At 36.5% G+C, this 15,591-nt stretch overlaps 1 protein-coding gene across 2 annotated transcripts in view; it reads left to right on the top strand.

Annotated features, from left to right (window-relative positions):
* The window catches only part of LOC100145527 (uncharacterized loc100145527), a 66,458-nt gene that overhangs the window by 37,457 nt on the left and 13,410 nt on the right, over positions 1–15,591 (top strand). For both annotated transcript variants that reach the window (XM_012960626.3, NM_001126967.1), the window contains 2 exon segments: positions 7,475–7,674; positions 9,389–9,664. In XM_012960626.3, coding sequence (XP_012816080.1) covers positions 7,475–7,674; positions 9,389–9,664 — 476 coding nt within the window.

A 15,591-nucleotide genomic window follows, 5' to 3' on the forward strand; every position in this document is an offset into this window, starting at 1 on the left:
ACATTAGGTAGTAAACCTATTTTTTAATAAGCTTTTTATTGATTTTTTTAAACTGGGTGTGCTAGATGTCAAAGCAAAGTATAAATAGCATTATGTCAAAACATCAAAAATAAAGAATAAAAAAAAAAGAATCAATATTCTTTCTACACTGTTAGTTGGTTTCCGGCCTTAGGGATCACGGACAGTAAAAATAGTAAAAACAATAGTAAACGGCATAATAAAATACAACTGCCATATTGTTTTGATTGCATTGTCCAGAGTGTATTAGAAGTTAATTTACCTTTTTAAAAAAATCTGTGTTTATATACTTAGAAAAATATATGTATAAAATATGTTTTTTGATAAAAAAAAAACAAACTATTTGTATAATTACTCTTACTCCTGTGACACGAGATTTTTATTTTCACTGTGCAAAGCCAGCGATTTGCATTGGTCATCTGTCTTTATCTGCCCTTGTCCCACACTCCACAGCCCAGTTTGCCATAGGCACCAGACCCCTCAGTGGGAATTTGTAATAGGTGGATACGGACCTTTTGACTGCTGCTGTTTTATGAGTGAATCCAGGATTGGTCAAATTGCCTCTTTTGATTAGCCTTATCTGCATTCTGTTTGTCCTAGACCCCTGTAGCTCATAGAGAGATATAGAACTTTTTGTTGGCTGCTGTAATGAACAGCCCAGAGACTGGGGCAAAACACTGTAAATTGCTTACCACTCACTACTTTGCCAATCACTTGCAAGTGTGTATGCTAAATTAATTAAATTGTGTGATAGTGTGTTTGCAAACTATTTAACGAGAAACATTGAAAATGGCGCCTGTATTTATACAGGTATTTGACCCCTTATCCGGAAACCCATTATCCAGAAAGTTTTGTATTACGGAAAGTCCATCTCCCATAGACACCATTGTAATCAAATAATTAATATTTTTAAAAATGGTTTCCTTTTTCTCTGTAATAATAAAACTGTACCTTGTATTTGATCCCAACTAAGATTAACACTTATTGGAGGCAAAACAATTCTATCGGATTTAATTACTGTTTAAATCATTTTTTTTTTAGTTTACTTAAGGTAGGAGGTCCGAATTATGGAAAGACCCCATATCCGGAAAACCCCAGGTCCCAAACCTGTATATAAAATGTACTTCTCATAATTTTCAGAAAGCATGGCACTATATTAAAATATTTTTAGAGCTCTCTAGCACAAAATATTGAAAAACCAGCTAAAAATATGTATTGTATCTGCTGGCTTTTTATTCAGCAGATATATAAATGCTGTTTTGAGCAGATAAGCAGTAGCCTGCAGTAAAATTAGTATTTCAATTCTAACTGTATTCAAGATTTTTTTCCCTGCTCTGATCATTACCATTTTTCTTTTTGTCTAGTAGCAATTTTTATGATTGTTTTGTGCTGGTGTCTGCAGGTGTTTTTTGTCTGTTGCTGAACCAGGTTTTTTTTTTGGTTTTTTTTTCGAACATTTACTCAACTTTTACCATTGAACACACATGTATGCAAAGCTACTAAAGGGTTACCCTGTAAACAAAGCTACTAATAAACACCTTTTTATACAGTATATTAATTTTACCCTTTTTTCACCTAAAAACTTTTATTTTACAGCATTACTATTTGACCAGGTATTTTGACCAATAATAACCTTGCATTGTTTTGCAGAATGGTAATTAATTTTTGTGATTTTACTGCATTTTTATCCCATAAACCATACCTATATACACATATATACTATAGTTCATAACATTTTTTTGCTTAGCTTTGCAGTTTGGTATTGTGGAGTATAAAGACATCTTTCCTATTTTGTATTTGTCAGAATGTGTACTTTACAAAAATGTTTTTTAGGGATCAGCATGGCACACAAAATGCATACAGGGTGCTAATTTTGCAGCAGCTGAAGTGTTAAGAGTCCACTCACAGTCTTTTAGGCTTTCACTTCAGGCTAAAAATTATAATTTTTGGATGTATTCTAATATGTAGAGCACAGTATGTGGGCGATAGGGAACTGTAGCCTGGATAAATCTGTTGTAGCTTTGCTTGATATCTTTATTTTTTCACAAACTTTTTTGCAACATTGAGATCAAGTTATAGAAGTTCTGCAGTGTCTAAGAAATAACCTTTACATTAAACACACTCGCACGTCAATTAGAAAGTGAAGGGGAAAACATGCGCCAACATCCAATGGCCCCCACTGTTCTATATTCTTACAACAGAAAAAAAATTATCACTTTTATCTGTAAAATAGGGCATTGTATCTTTCTTTACAATTTTTATTTTTTAGGAGTCTGAGTCAATTTGCTTTTGCCGACTGTGACTCCAGGTATCCACAGCTCTGAATTTTAATCCCCATTGTACCCTTAAAGGAAAATTTAACATTTTGGTTGGAAGAAGCTGAGAAGTCCTTACAGCAACTAAAAAGGAAGTTTACCACAGTAATGATACTAATTCACCCAGGCCCCCGTTTTTTTAAAAAAGTTACATAGTTTCAAGTGGAACACTTCCAAGTAAACCCAGCACATACAAACTTATACTGACCCATCTATACACTCGCATACATAAATAGTCTTGGATACTATGCTTGTTCAAGTCTCCATATTAACCAATCAGAACATTTATCAAAGCTAGTTTGAGTGCAGCACAAGCAGCCCAATGGACACAATTTTTTTTTTTTTTTACATTCTTGTTATTATTGTATCACCTGCTGTCCAGTGTGTGTGTGTGATTTTATTTTGCATTAACAGGTCAAGTTTTGACCACCCTTATTAAATTGCCATTAAATTATTTGATGGGCGTGTAAACGGCAGTTTACCATTAAAGTGTTTTGGTTTCCCTGAGTATGATAATGTGTCATGCAAAGACTGTGCTTCTATGTGTCTGAATAAGCTGTTTAAAACTTACTGTAAAAGCTGCTCACCCAGAGGCAGGTAAAAACTTTTCAGGGAGGAGGAGCATTTCTGCTGTCTGCAGTGTAAGTCATATGGGAGCTTCCCCCCCCTGCTCCCCCTCCCTCCCTGAACATTCATAGCAGGAGACATCAGCACAGTCTTACATTGCCCAAGCCGAGTCCAGTGACTGGTGCGCCTTCAGGTAAGAACGTGCACTGGTCTCCTGCGACTTGTGACCGTAACCCCCCCCAGGGCCCCCAAGGTTTCCCGGGAAACTTTTTGTGTCTTTAGCTTAAACCCAACACTTCTCCAAACCCCTTCCAATGAATAAGGTATTGAATGTTACCTCTAAATTTGCGAGAATCCACAATTTTCTGAACCTCAAATTCTTGATGCCCATCATCACATACAGGGGGAGGAGGAAGAGAATCATAAGAGAAGGCATTGTAGACCACATGTTTAAGGAGTGAGCAGACAGAAGCCCCTTCAAAGGAATGAAATGAGCCTTCTTGGGAAAGCATTCCACAATCACCAGAATAGTAGAAAACTGCTTACTTGGATAAATCTACAATAAAGTTCATGGAAATGTCAGACCAAGGTTGATTCAGAACAGGCAAAGGATGGAGAAGACCACAGGGAAGAGAACATGGAACCTTCTGTTGGGCACCACAAAAAATATCTAGAAATGAGATCTAGAGGTTTCTTAACCTCCAGATGGCCAGCGATCTCAGAGGAATGACCATGAGGCACACAGTCTTGAGATACACAAAGTTTTGTAAGGAAGGACATTCCGGAGGAACATTCCAGAAGGACATTCCGGAGGAACTTCAGATGTAGGCTGGACTAGAGACACTGGAGCCACCACTCGTTCAGGGGGAAATATAAGCTGCCAGGTCTATAAGAAATGACAAGTTAAATCTGGAGAAGAATAATGCCCACCTAGCTTGTCAAGGTTTCAATCTTCTTGCGGAAGAAATATATAATACATTTTTTATGATCTGTGAGGATAGTGAATGGCTCTAGAGATCCCTTCAACAAATAATGCCATTACCAACAACTCCTGATTGCAGTGTCCGTTTCTTTCAACTTAGAAAAGGCACAGGGATGATGAGGACCCTAAAAATCAGTTCATTCAGACCATCAGTATTAGAGGCAAAAACCAAGGCTTAGCTAAGGTCTGGATACACAGAGCCAGCTTGGGCAGTGAAAACAAGCACTATTTCAGTTTGTTCTTGGCGCCAAAGTGACTTCAGTAAGGGCACTGGGGTTGGGCTACAGGTCTTTAAATAGAGGGGAGAAGCCAGGTCGGGTTAGGGGTTGGACTTTTCTCGACCTGCACATCACTAGTTTACTCGCATGTGAGTCTTATTTGTCAAGCCACACTAGTGATAGGACCATGCTTGTTTGTGTACTGGCTCCTGCCAGTCCCCTCCTGGGGGAAGTGCAGGTTGGGTGTGGGTATATAAATCAATGTCAGGCTGGGTCAGGCAGTATTCTTAGAAAAGGTGCTTGAGTGTAATAAAAAAATATTTATACATGTACAAGGAGCAGATCCAGTGAATACTGAGGCATCTGTTGAAAAAAGGAGGGTTCGTTTTCTAGCGTGATAAGAATTTTTTACATTGAGAGCTGTACAACTGCTCTGTTAAAAAGTGACTGTACTGGCAGATTCTTTAGACAGTTTCAAGAGAGGGTTAAAAGTTGATTCATGGATCTGGGGACTTTTAGATTGTTCAGAAGGATATTTTCTTCCCCCAAGTCTGAGGCAAATTAGTGAGGCTTTTTTTTCCTCTTACCTTCTCCATAACCTTTTTTACAATGTTTAATTTGCTTGCAATTCTAATTTAAAAATAAAAATACATTGATTTGAAAAATTATGAAACTGTGGAATCTATGGCAATTATCTGCTTCTCTTAGTTGAACAGGTATGGGATCCATGATCCAGAAACCTGTTACTCTGAAAGCTCTGAATTACGGGAAGGCCATGTCATTTTTCTTAGTAATAATAATACAGAGTATAGGAGTAATTAACCTGCATGAGTCCATATTGGTGATAAAACAATCCTATTATCCTATTGAGTTTATTTGGTGTTTAAATATGTTTTAGCAAACCTAAGGTATGAAGGTCCAAATTACAGAAAGGTTCCTTATCTGGGAAAATCCCAAGTCCCAACCTTTTTGGATAATAGAGCCTATATTTGTATTGGTTGCTACACTGCATATATTTCTCCTATTATAAATATCTGAAGTTATCAAATAATTGTATTAGATAAACGATTACTTCTGCTGTGTCTTGATGGTTCTACTTGTTATTGTCATCTTTAATTAGAGGTGTGTATATTTACACATATGTGTTAATCATTTGAGTCTAAATTCCTTGACACAGGACTTAGCTCTGAAATACTGGATTTCTCATACATGACAACTTGTTTTCTAGAACTGGTCTGTTTGATGTATTTATAAGTATTAAACGATTATATTAAGTAATACTCTTTGAGAATTTGTTAAATAGGGCAATCAGATGCATGCTTGAAATCTGAATTTGCATGTATATTTTAAGAGGTATCTTTAAACTGACCACTAGAGATATGGTGTTTACTGTAGTTTTGCTTTAATGTATGTGCAATAAAGTGGAATCAGAAATGTTGTCCAAGAGCCAAGGATCTCTTGTGGAGAGCTTCAAAAAGACCTTGAATTAACAGGTACAGTTGTTTTAAGCAACTTGACGACATGGCCTCTATGTAGGCTCCGCTGCTGAAGAAAAAAACATTTTGAAGCTTGTTTAGAGTTTTCTGCACAACATTTGGACAAGTCAATGAAATGCTTGGAAAATATAGCCTTGTCAGATGAGGCCAAAATTTGATTCTCTGGACGTCATTGCACACACCATGTTTTGGAGGCAAAATGGCACTGCACTTTACGCCAAAATCACCATACCAACCAAATTTGGAGGTGGTAACATCAGTGTGTGGGGCTGTTTATTTTAACATATGCTACTGGCAGATTTCATATAATTGAAGGAAGAATAAATGGAGAAAAGGTCGGGACATTCTTGATAAAAATCTGCTGCCATCTATCAGGATGCTGTAGATGAATGAGGGTGGATATTTCAAGACTATGATTCCAAACACACAGCCAATAAAACTCTCAATTGAGAGACAGGAAAAAAGCTGCTAGAATGACCCAGTCAATCACCTGACTTGAATCCAATTGTAAATCTGTATGAACTGAAGATCACAGTTCATAGAAAAGGTCCCCAGGAACTTTCAAGATTTGAAGTCTGTTGTGGAAGAATGGGCCAAGAACACACTTGAGCAATGCATGCAACTAGTTTCTCCATACAGGAGGCACCTTGAAGCTGTCATTACCAACAAACTTTTCTACTTATGTATTAAATACACTTGAGTAAGCATATTCAATACTTACCGACATCTGGTGTAAATTTCATGTCAATAGCCCCAACAGAAATGTATTTATTGAGAAAAATGTTGATGTGTTCAATACTTATTTTCCCCGCTATATATCATATAGGTTGGACTGAAATTCAGGTTTTTGTCCCCCCACCACCCTTAGTATGATAAGGCCTTTGAGTTGATTGTGTGATTTGTTAGGCTTGCTAAAATATTGCTTCATTTGTGTTTAGTAACTTTAAATATTGATTCATTTAAGGCTATAAAAATATAATATAAAGATTATTTATTGACCATTCAAACACACACACTACACTTATCCAGTGCCTTCACTACTAAAATAAGACATCTTAAAAATATGCTTCACTTAAGATTAAAAATGTGCAGTGGGACAAAATAAAAGTACTGCAGTATGCCATTAATTTACTGATAATTCCAAAATGTTGCACAACCCTATACATTAATACTTCCTTTACCTTTTTTTTAGGCTGTTAAGGCAACAGCTTTCAGGATAACCCCATTCATAGGATGCACATTTTATTAGGTTAAAAGCATTCAGTCTTTCATGCAGATGCTTATTCAAACAGATTTAACTTTGCTCAAATTGGTGATTGTTTGATTCTTTCCCTTGCAGCTTTGAACAGATCTGTACATCTCTGCTAACTTTCTTTCACATTTTATACATATGCGTAATAAACTTTACCTTCTCTTAAAACTGGATTCATTTTGAAAGTGTCTGAACATGTAACATTTAATATTGAAAAATGTTTAAAACTACATTAGTTGAAAGCTCTTCAAACTGACATTGTTCAAAATATCACAAGATTACACATTTTATTTCGTGATTTTAATCACACGTTAAAACTGAATTAGGGTTATCATGCAGCACATAATATAACATTGTATCTTGCCCTGCTTACAACCCAGTACAAATTTTAAGCTTGCAGTAATCAATTGGTCCTGTTTAAAAAAAATTAACCTTGCACCTTTATTGCTAAAGTCACATAAATGTTAAACTGTAAAACATTTGTTGAACTGCTTTGTGTTTTCTGTACAGCCATAAAATAACTGCCCCTTACTGTCAACAAAAAGCAAAACTTAAACGTCATAGTCTCTCTGCTACAAATATACCTTCTGTCTTTTGCAAATAACCATCATTTTCTTTCTTTAAAGGGAATACGCCACTGCCATAGGCCATCGATTACAGGATCATGGCCTTGTGGTGGAGATGATTTACTTGACATCAGAATCTGGTCTTACACGTGCACTACAAGAAGTTAAAAATGATGGGTCCCCGTTTTGCATTCTAGTTGAGCAGACAAATGTAGCTTTGTCCTCTTGCACTGCAATCATTCTTCATGATTCTATCAAAAGTAAGTGTAGTCATAAACAGAAAACTGATCAAGGGAGGAAAAATTATACATATTCATAATCCACTTTGGCCTTTTTGCTCTTTGGCAGGGCATATTGTTACCATTAATCAAGTTGAACTTTTACATTGGAAAAGTTATGCACACAAATCATATTGCAGCTGTGGCTGGCACTCATAAGGTTAAATCCTCTTAGGGCACATGCTATTATGTCACAGAATAAAGTACATTAAACAGCCTGTTAGGAATGTTAACTTGGTGGTTTCATTCTGCTCACAAAATGAAATGATTAAAACGTGTAACCTTATAACATTCTCACAAATTGTAAACACCTTTCCCAGATTTTTAATAATATCAAATCATTTTCCAAATGCAATTGCTCAAGCAGCCCTTTTAGTGTTTTATTGCTTTCTTATAAAGGATAATCATCACTGTGCTGAGCAGCCAGCTACACATTGGTGTTCTGTCAGTTGTTGCTGTGCATGGTTAAAAAAAACAAAAAACAAAACACGTTCATTTCCAAGTAGACACACATGTTTTAAAATATACTACTACTATTCTTGCCTGTTTATCACCATGAATATGTTTACCAGTCTCCAATCCACATGAATAGTTGTTCAGAAATTGGTCATTATGCCACACCCCTAATGCAGCTTTTTAATGGAGATGTGTACTTATAAGCAAATCTAATGAAATCTACATTATCTAAATATTAATTGATATATATGAGAATTTGTTGCTTGCTGTTCCTGAGGAAGGTCACTGATCGTGGTTCACATACTCATATATGCTTAGCATGCATAGATGTTCTTGTATGAAAATAAGTTTGTGTCTGAAAATATTATATTGGGTAAAAGAGCAGGTGAGATGCAGCCTTTAGACATTATCTGTAGTGGAATTGCAGCTGGCTCTGCTAGAAATAATACATTTCTGACTGTTTATGTGCCATGCAAAAAAATTGTAATAAAAGCCAGTACACTTCCTATTAATTTGAATGGGTAGGAAAAAAGCAGGTAAAAAAAGATTTTGACTGCCTTGATTCTTTCTGAGAACACCACAACATTCAGAGCCTCCTAAATAACACAATTGTAGACTCGGGGTGGTTCAACAACTTAAATTGCAGTTTGGAAAGAGGATGAATAGAAATGCAAAATACAAAAACTTTGCAAATCTGTACAGATTGGTTAAAGGACTATGATAGTTATAATCAAAGGTGGGTGTCATTTTCTTTGACATCTTTGAATAACTAAAATTGCTAACCACCTACTCCAGGCAGGAGAAAAAAAATTGCCTGGCTATTGGTGCTTTATTTACTTTTTCTTTAGCAAATCTCTGAGTTGCCATTTTTACACTTCTCCCAAGTATCCTCTCTTCCACCCTGTGCTTACTGTGCTTGGTTCATGCTAAATATAGTAGTAATCCCAATCTGCATGTGCCCATCTTAAATTGTGCACAAGTGTATGATACTTGAGAGAATCCAAAAGATTATACCATGTTTAGAAGAGGACCAGTGGCCTGCAGTTTTACTTGCTTATGATGAAAAAAAAAAATCTCCATTAGAAATCTGCAAAATTCACAGTCTTTTTAACAGTTCTTAAACACTCCGTATTCAGCTACATTATACACTATTTCTTCTCTGCCCCTTTTCATTTCTAAAAATGCTTTTCTTAGATATGAGCTCCAAACTGACACAGCAAGTTATGTTTCTCCTCTGTAGTACATCGTAATATGCCCATGGAGGATGCCCTGGCTTTGGTAGTTAAGGCTTTCGGGAAAATTTTTGGCGAGCGTGAGCAGCAGGAGCGTAACGAAATTTCACACAAAGCAGCTGATCTGGCGGATGACTACCTGGAGAGGGAGCTCTATGAATCTTACTCTGTCCCACTGGACATTAGACATCTTCTCTTCCTTTTAAGCGATGGCAAATATTTATATTCTGAAGAGCTGCAAGCAATCAGTGACTACGTGACAACCAGGATAACTAAACTAGAAGGTATACTTAATGTTTGCCATCACTTCACAGACACAGAGAATCACAAAATCTCTCTATAGTATTTTACCCCACAAATACTCGCCACCTTTCTAAAGTTGTTGTTCAAATTAGTCACCATCACTATTTTAACACTTTTGCTACCATTTTCTCCAAAAGCCACAATTGTAGTAACACTATTGTAATACTTCAATAAAATTTAGCTAGGGACATTCTTTCCTTAGGAAAAACACTTAACACAATTTTTGTTGACCCTCTTCTCCGCTTACAGAGCTAGTTTACTGTTTTTCTTTGAAATAAATATTGAAAAACATATACCCCACTGATGCCTCGGTTAATGTAATGTTATTGGTATTTATTTTGATTATTTAAACTTAGAGGTAGCTGCTGCATTTCCCACCCTAGGCTTATACTCGAGTCAATAAGTTTTTCCAGTTTTCTTAGGTAAAATTAGGTACCTCGGCTTATATTCGGATCGGCTTATACTCGAGTATATACAGTATATTGGCGACAGTTATATTTCCTGGAGGATGTATTGCAATAGATGTTAAGCTTGTGTCCTCTCAAGGGTAACAAGAAAAATAATTTTGTTAATTCACACAGTTTTTATATCTGCAAACCACAGAGTATTTATTAATATATTTTAAGGGGTTGCGCACCTTTAAACAGTAACATGAAAAATTTTAAGTGTTATATGAAAATATTACAAACTGTTGCATCACAGTACTGTTGTCCAACCAGGCACTGGTTTAAAAGAGTGAGTAATTTAAATTGATAAGCCTAACTAGAAAGATAAGTAATAAAAAGAAGTAATAACAATAAACGTGTGTAGCCTTAGGGCTCTTGCACACGGGGAGACTAGTCGCCCGCGACAAAATCTCCCTTGTTGCGGGCGACTAATCTCCCCGAAATGCCATCCCACCAGCGAGAATGTAAATCTCCGGTGGCATGGCATACGCTGCGCCTTAAGTTGCCTTGAGAGGAAATGCCATCCCACCGCCGATTTATATTCTCGCCAGTGGGATGGCATTTCGGGGAGATTAGTTGCCCGCGACAAGGGAGATTTGTCGCGGGCGACTAATCTCCCTGTGTGCCAGAGCCCTTAAAGAGTAGTAGTTTAACTGATGGGGCCCCCTTTGAAAGCTGAATAGAGTCAGAAGAGAAAGGCAAGCAATTCAATAACCATAACAGATTAAAAAAAAAAATAGTTGAAATGTTAAGAATAGGCCTTTCTGTAACATACTAAAAATTAATGTTAGCCACCCATTTAAGTTATATTAAAGATTATTTTTAAAATATTTTTTCTTCTTACCCTCTACTTAATCCTCTTTAGCTTTAACAGTTTGTCTTATAAATTTTTTTATTTTCTCCGTGGTTATGTACAAAAGTTGTAGGTGTTAAGACACTGTGTCCTGTTTTGTGGATCATACAGTTAAAAAGGAACAGTATACACCTAAAACACCTTTGTTGAAATGTACAAAATAAGTCCTGTATGAATTGAAATTAAAACAATAAGCAAAATGTAATTTCAATACATTTTCCCTTTTTTCCACATTATAAAAACCTAATTTGGAGGCTATTTTCACTATAAATTAGATGGCCCACAACACACTGGAAGAAATAAGTTTACCAGCACACCTGGCAGATTCAGTAAAATGCAAAGTTTCAGGGAAACGCCCCTTTGTCAAGCATACAAACCAGTGAAAAAGTAAAGCCATTTAAAGCCAAAAATTAACATAAATAATTGTTCAGTTACATTTGTATACAGCATACAAAAGTACCAAAAATTTAAAAAAAATCCTTGTGACCTAGCTGCTTTTAATAATAGTCCCCTGTACCAGTCCTTCGTCAAGCATACAAGCCAGTGAAAAAGTAAATGCATTTAAAATAAAAAATTGCATAAATTATTCAATTACATTTGTATATACCATACAAAAGTACCAAAAATGTGAAAAACACCTAGCTGCTTTTAATAATACACTTCATTGTACAAGTCATTTATGAATAAAGTCCATTTCAACATAGTTGCTAATTCAAAACATCACTTTTGTGTAACTGGTAAAGGTGTCTTTCCCATCTTGCATCAGGAAATTTTACATGTCCTGGTATAGTGCAGTTTCTTAAAATCTGTTTGAATAAAAATAAAAAAATGTAAGTAAATATTTCAACAAATACATCTGCCGAGTGCAGTACCTTACATTGCTTGAATGTACCTATCACTATGCAAACTGAGTGGATTTTAGCCAGAAAAAAATTGTGTTTTCTGGCTGAACTCCGATGCCTTTTGTGTAAGATACTGCACAAATGGGGATGCAGGGTCAGTAATAGTGTTCTCTCTGGCAGAGGGTGCTATGAACTGTGGCATTAGAATTAAGATTAGAAAGTTTTAGTTGCTGTGTTTACAGACAGCTAGACAGATCTGTCTCCCCCATAAAAGAAATTACATAAAGACTACTCCTTTTGCTAAAGCTAAAAATGCTTAAACTTAAATGTATGCTAAAATCTAAACCTAGTTCTGAACATGAGGTCAACTAAATTATGACAAGGAGGTTAAAGTAATTAATCATCTTAACAGTACACAAATTAACCCCATGTGTAAGATAAGTGACACACATGGTGTTTTGTCACAAAATGCCAAAAAGAATCCCCTCAGCCATAGTGAGTTATGATAATTGCTGCAGGTAAAATACTTAAATTGCATAATTGTGTGAAACGATGTACAAAGGCAATTTAGTGCAGTTTAAATGTCAGAATTCTACAAAGAAACAATAAAGCCACAATTAAAAATGTATATTAAAAGCTGCATAAGTCTACTTAACTTGTTAGATATCAGAACAGCTATTAAAATTGCTTAAGATTTTACAAAAGAAAAGAAAAAGTATGACCATAAAGATGCACTTCCCCTTCTTGGATGTCCAAGACAAAGTTCCTCATTATAATATAACTCTTATTCAGTATAGATAAAATGCACACCATGAGTATGTGTAATAACAGAAAAATTGAAAAAATAAAATGTTAACATTATCAAAACAGTGCAGGGTTACCTGGTAAGGGGGATCAAACTCCCAAGGGAGAAAAAAAAAAGTCAGTAAACAATTGCACTACTGGGTTATAACACATGTGGAAAGCTGGATTATATACTAGATTCCTGAACCACTATAACTCAGATATCACTATCTAAAAAGTGGCTAAAAGATCCTGCCATCAATGTGTGAAATTACACCAAATCAAACCCACACACTTTCATACAGTGACTCAATACCACGCTCACCACTAATGAGTCTCGGTGGCAAGAAATGGGTCAATCCTGGCCCTCATGCAAACAACTCCCCAGTGCCTAGTACTTACAAAGTAAAGCTCCCCATCAGGTAAATAATAAAAAAGAGAGACACCCTGGCCGATTTGAAACTAAAAAGTGCCAAGGCCTTGATAAAGCCCCAACGTAAATCGCCTTATTTGATTAATTTTAGGCTTTGACATCGTGGTGGTGCTCCCCTTTGCAGTAATTGTATCATTAAAATTGCTTAAGATATGCAAGTTCTTTTCTGTTCTGGTTACTGCATTTTTACTCAGTTTGCATAAGTAAAAATGTCTTGACTGTTAACTAGTGTGACTACTGCCTTTATCATAGTTATCATTTTTAAAGGGATACTGTCATTGGGAAACATGGTTTTTAAAACACATCAATAGATATTATTCATCAAGCATAATTGTATGCTGATATCGGGCAAGCCCTTGTAGTTATATCCCATGATTCTTTCAGTCTCATGGATTGTGCTTTGTTAAACTGCCGTTGTTACCCTTAAAGGAGACATATTGGATAAATGGAAACCCCTAATTTTGTAGGCAATTATGAATAATGGTGCTGGTTTCACTTTGGGCTAAACATTAATCCTATCTGTACAAATGGCCCCTTTATTGGAGATCCTATTCGTTCTCTGTCCGCATTTCAAATGAGGGGTGGGTGTGTCATAACGGTCCCTGCCAGAAGCTCAGCAGGAGGGGGATAGCCAATCACAGCCTAGCTCTCACACAAGCAAAGGCAGGCTTCAGTTCCCTATCAGGTCAGTCTAGCTGATGATTGGTTACTATCCAAGGGCTGCCAGCTCCCCTGCACATCCAGAGAATTCAACCAGCAAGTGTGGAATAGATGGGCGGGACTAGTGGAGTTTTGGTGGAATTTGTCAATAAATTAGTCCAAAACACAACTTTTTTAGGCACAATCCTTCTATATCTAGAGGAGTATAATTCACTGGTAGATTCTTAATTTTTATATGATATGTCTCCTTTAATATTGATGTCGATACCTTTCCCCCACAAGCTGGTGTTTTCAGAACATTTTCTGTTCAGCCAGAATTTAGTAGAATGGACAGGTGACAAAATACCTGGTCAAAACTGGCCATCCTGGCATTTGTGCTAAATGCACATTTGCTGCTCCTGTTATGCAAAACAATGGTCAAAATATGCTAGTACAGGTATTTAATAAATGTTCTAATGTGTGTTTTTGGGCTGCAAACTTGCCTGTGTTTGCTCTCAGGTGGGTTCAATCTGTGTAATAGGATGCAAAATGAGTGGCTTCATGTGTTACTCTGACAGATAAAAACCTTCCACTTATGCTTTCAACACAGATTTAGCTTGTGCAGTAGAAGTCAAACATGCACTTGTAATTAAAAGTACAGTGTCCAGGATTCCCATCAGGGGGCAATGAAGAGTTGCAAAGGTGTGATTTTGGAGTAATAAAAGTGACAGCCTTTTGAGTGAGCAGGGTTTCAGCAGCACATGGATGGCATTTTAGAATAATAGGGCTTTACCATACATGTAATGGGCTTAAGGAACATTGATCCTTATGAAGGAATTCAAGGACGGAATTCCAGAGGTAAGGAGCAGCAAGGAAGAAAGGTTTAAGACTAGAGATGGCAATAGGTGTGGATGGTGTTAAAAGACGGTGGCCCTGAGAGGAGCAAAGGAGATGGCCAGGAGCATACAGTGAGACAAGTAAACAAATATAGTGAGGAACAGAGCAATGAAGGTCTTTGAAAGTTAGCAAAAGTATTTTTTTTACTCTATCCTTTGCTTAACCGGAAGCCATGCTAAAGATTTTACAGGTTCCCTTCTTTAGGAGAGAGCAGAAGGATCCTAGCACAAGAGTTTAAGATTGCTTGCAGGGAAGAGAGGTTTGATTCTGGAAGATTAGTTAGTAGGAGATTACAGTAATCTAAACTGGATAGGATAAGGGCATGGATTAATGTTAGCAATTACCTGTGAACAAAAGGGGCATCCCATTAAAGGACATGTAAATCCTACTTTTCCTACCATACATAAAGGTTGGGCACATCACACCAAACTGCATCATTTGTACTGCATATATTGCCTTTGTTCACACATTTAGCGGCTTTCACGCTGTAGCTATTTTCCCTTCTGACACATGGCATCACCAGTCTCCATAGAAACATGCCCATCTCTTCATTGGCTGCTAGACTGGAGGGAGTGTTTAGTAATTTGAGTTGAGAAAAACTGAGCATGTTCAGTTTCCAACAGCCAAAGCAAATTCCTAAGGGAGGGGGCAGAGTGAGTTAGAGGAGGAGAAGAAATCTCAAGTGATTAAGGGGATGCTGTTGCCTTACAATTAACCTTTGAACAGCAGGAGTGGCAGTTTTAAAAGACACTGTTCACTGATTAAATTTTTTTGTGGGGGTTTACATGTCCTTTAATTATCCTGGTTTTTGAAAACTGTTTACAGGGTCAGTTAGCCTCTTAATATCACTTAATAGTAAATATTATTGATAGTTTATTTTGTTGAAAGACTGCCCAGATACTGTCCATCAAGTTTTTAATCCCTTTAAGTAATCCAGACATTCATCCAATTTAGTCATATAAATGTAATTCAGAAACTGAAAACCACACCAGGTTTGAAATTAATGGAGAAAACC

Source organism: Xenopus tropicalis, chromosome 4, assembly GCF_000004195.4.
Source record: "Xenopus tropicalis strain Nigerian chromosome 4, UCB_Xtro_10.0, whole genome shotgun sequence".
Taxonomy (NCBI): Eukaryota; Metazoa; Chordata; class Amphibia; order Anura; family Pipidae; genus Xenopus; species Xenopus tropicalis.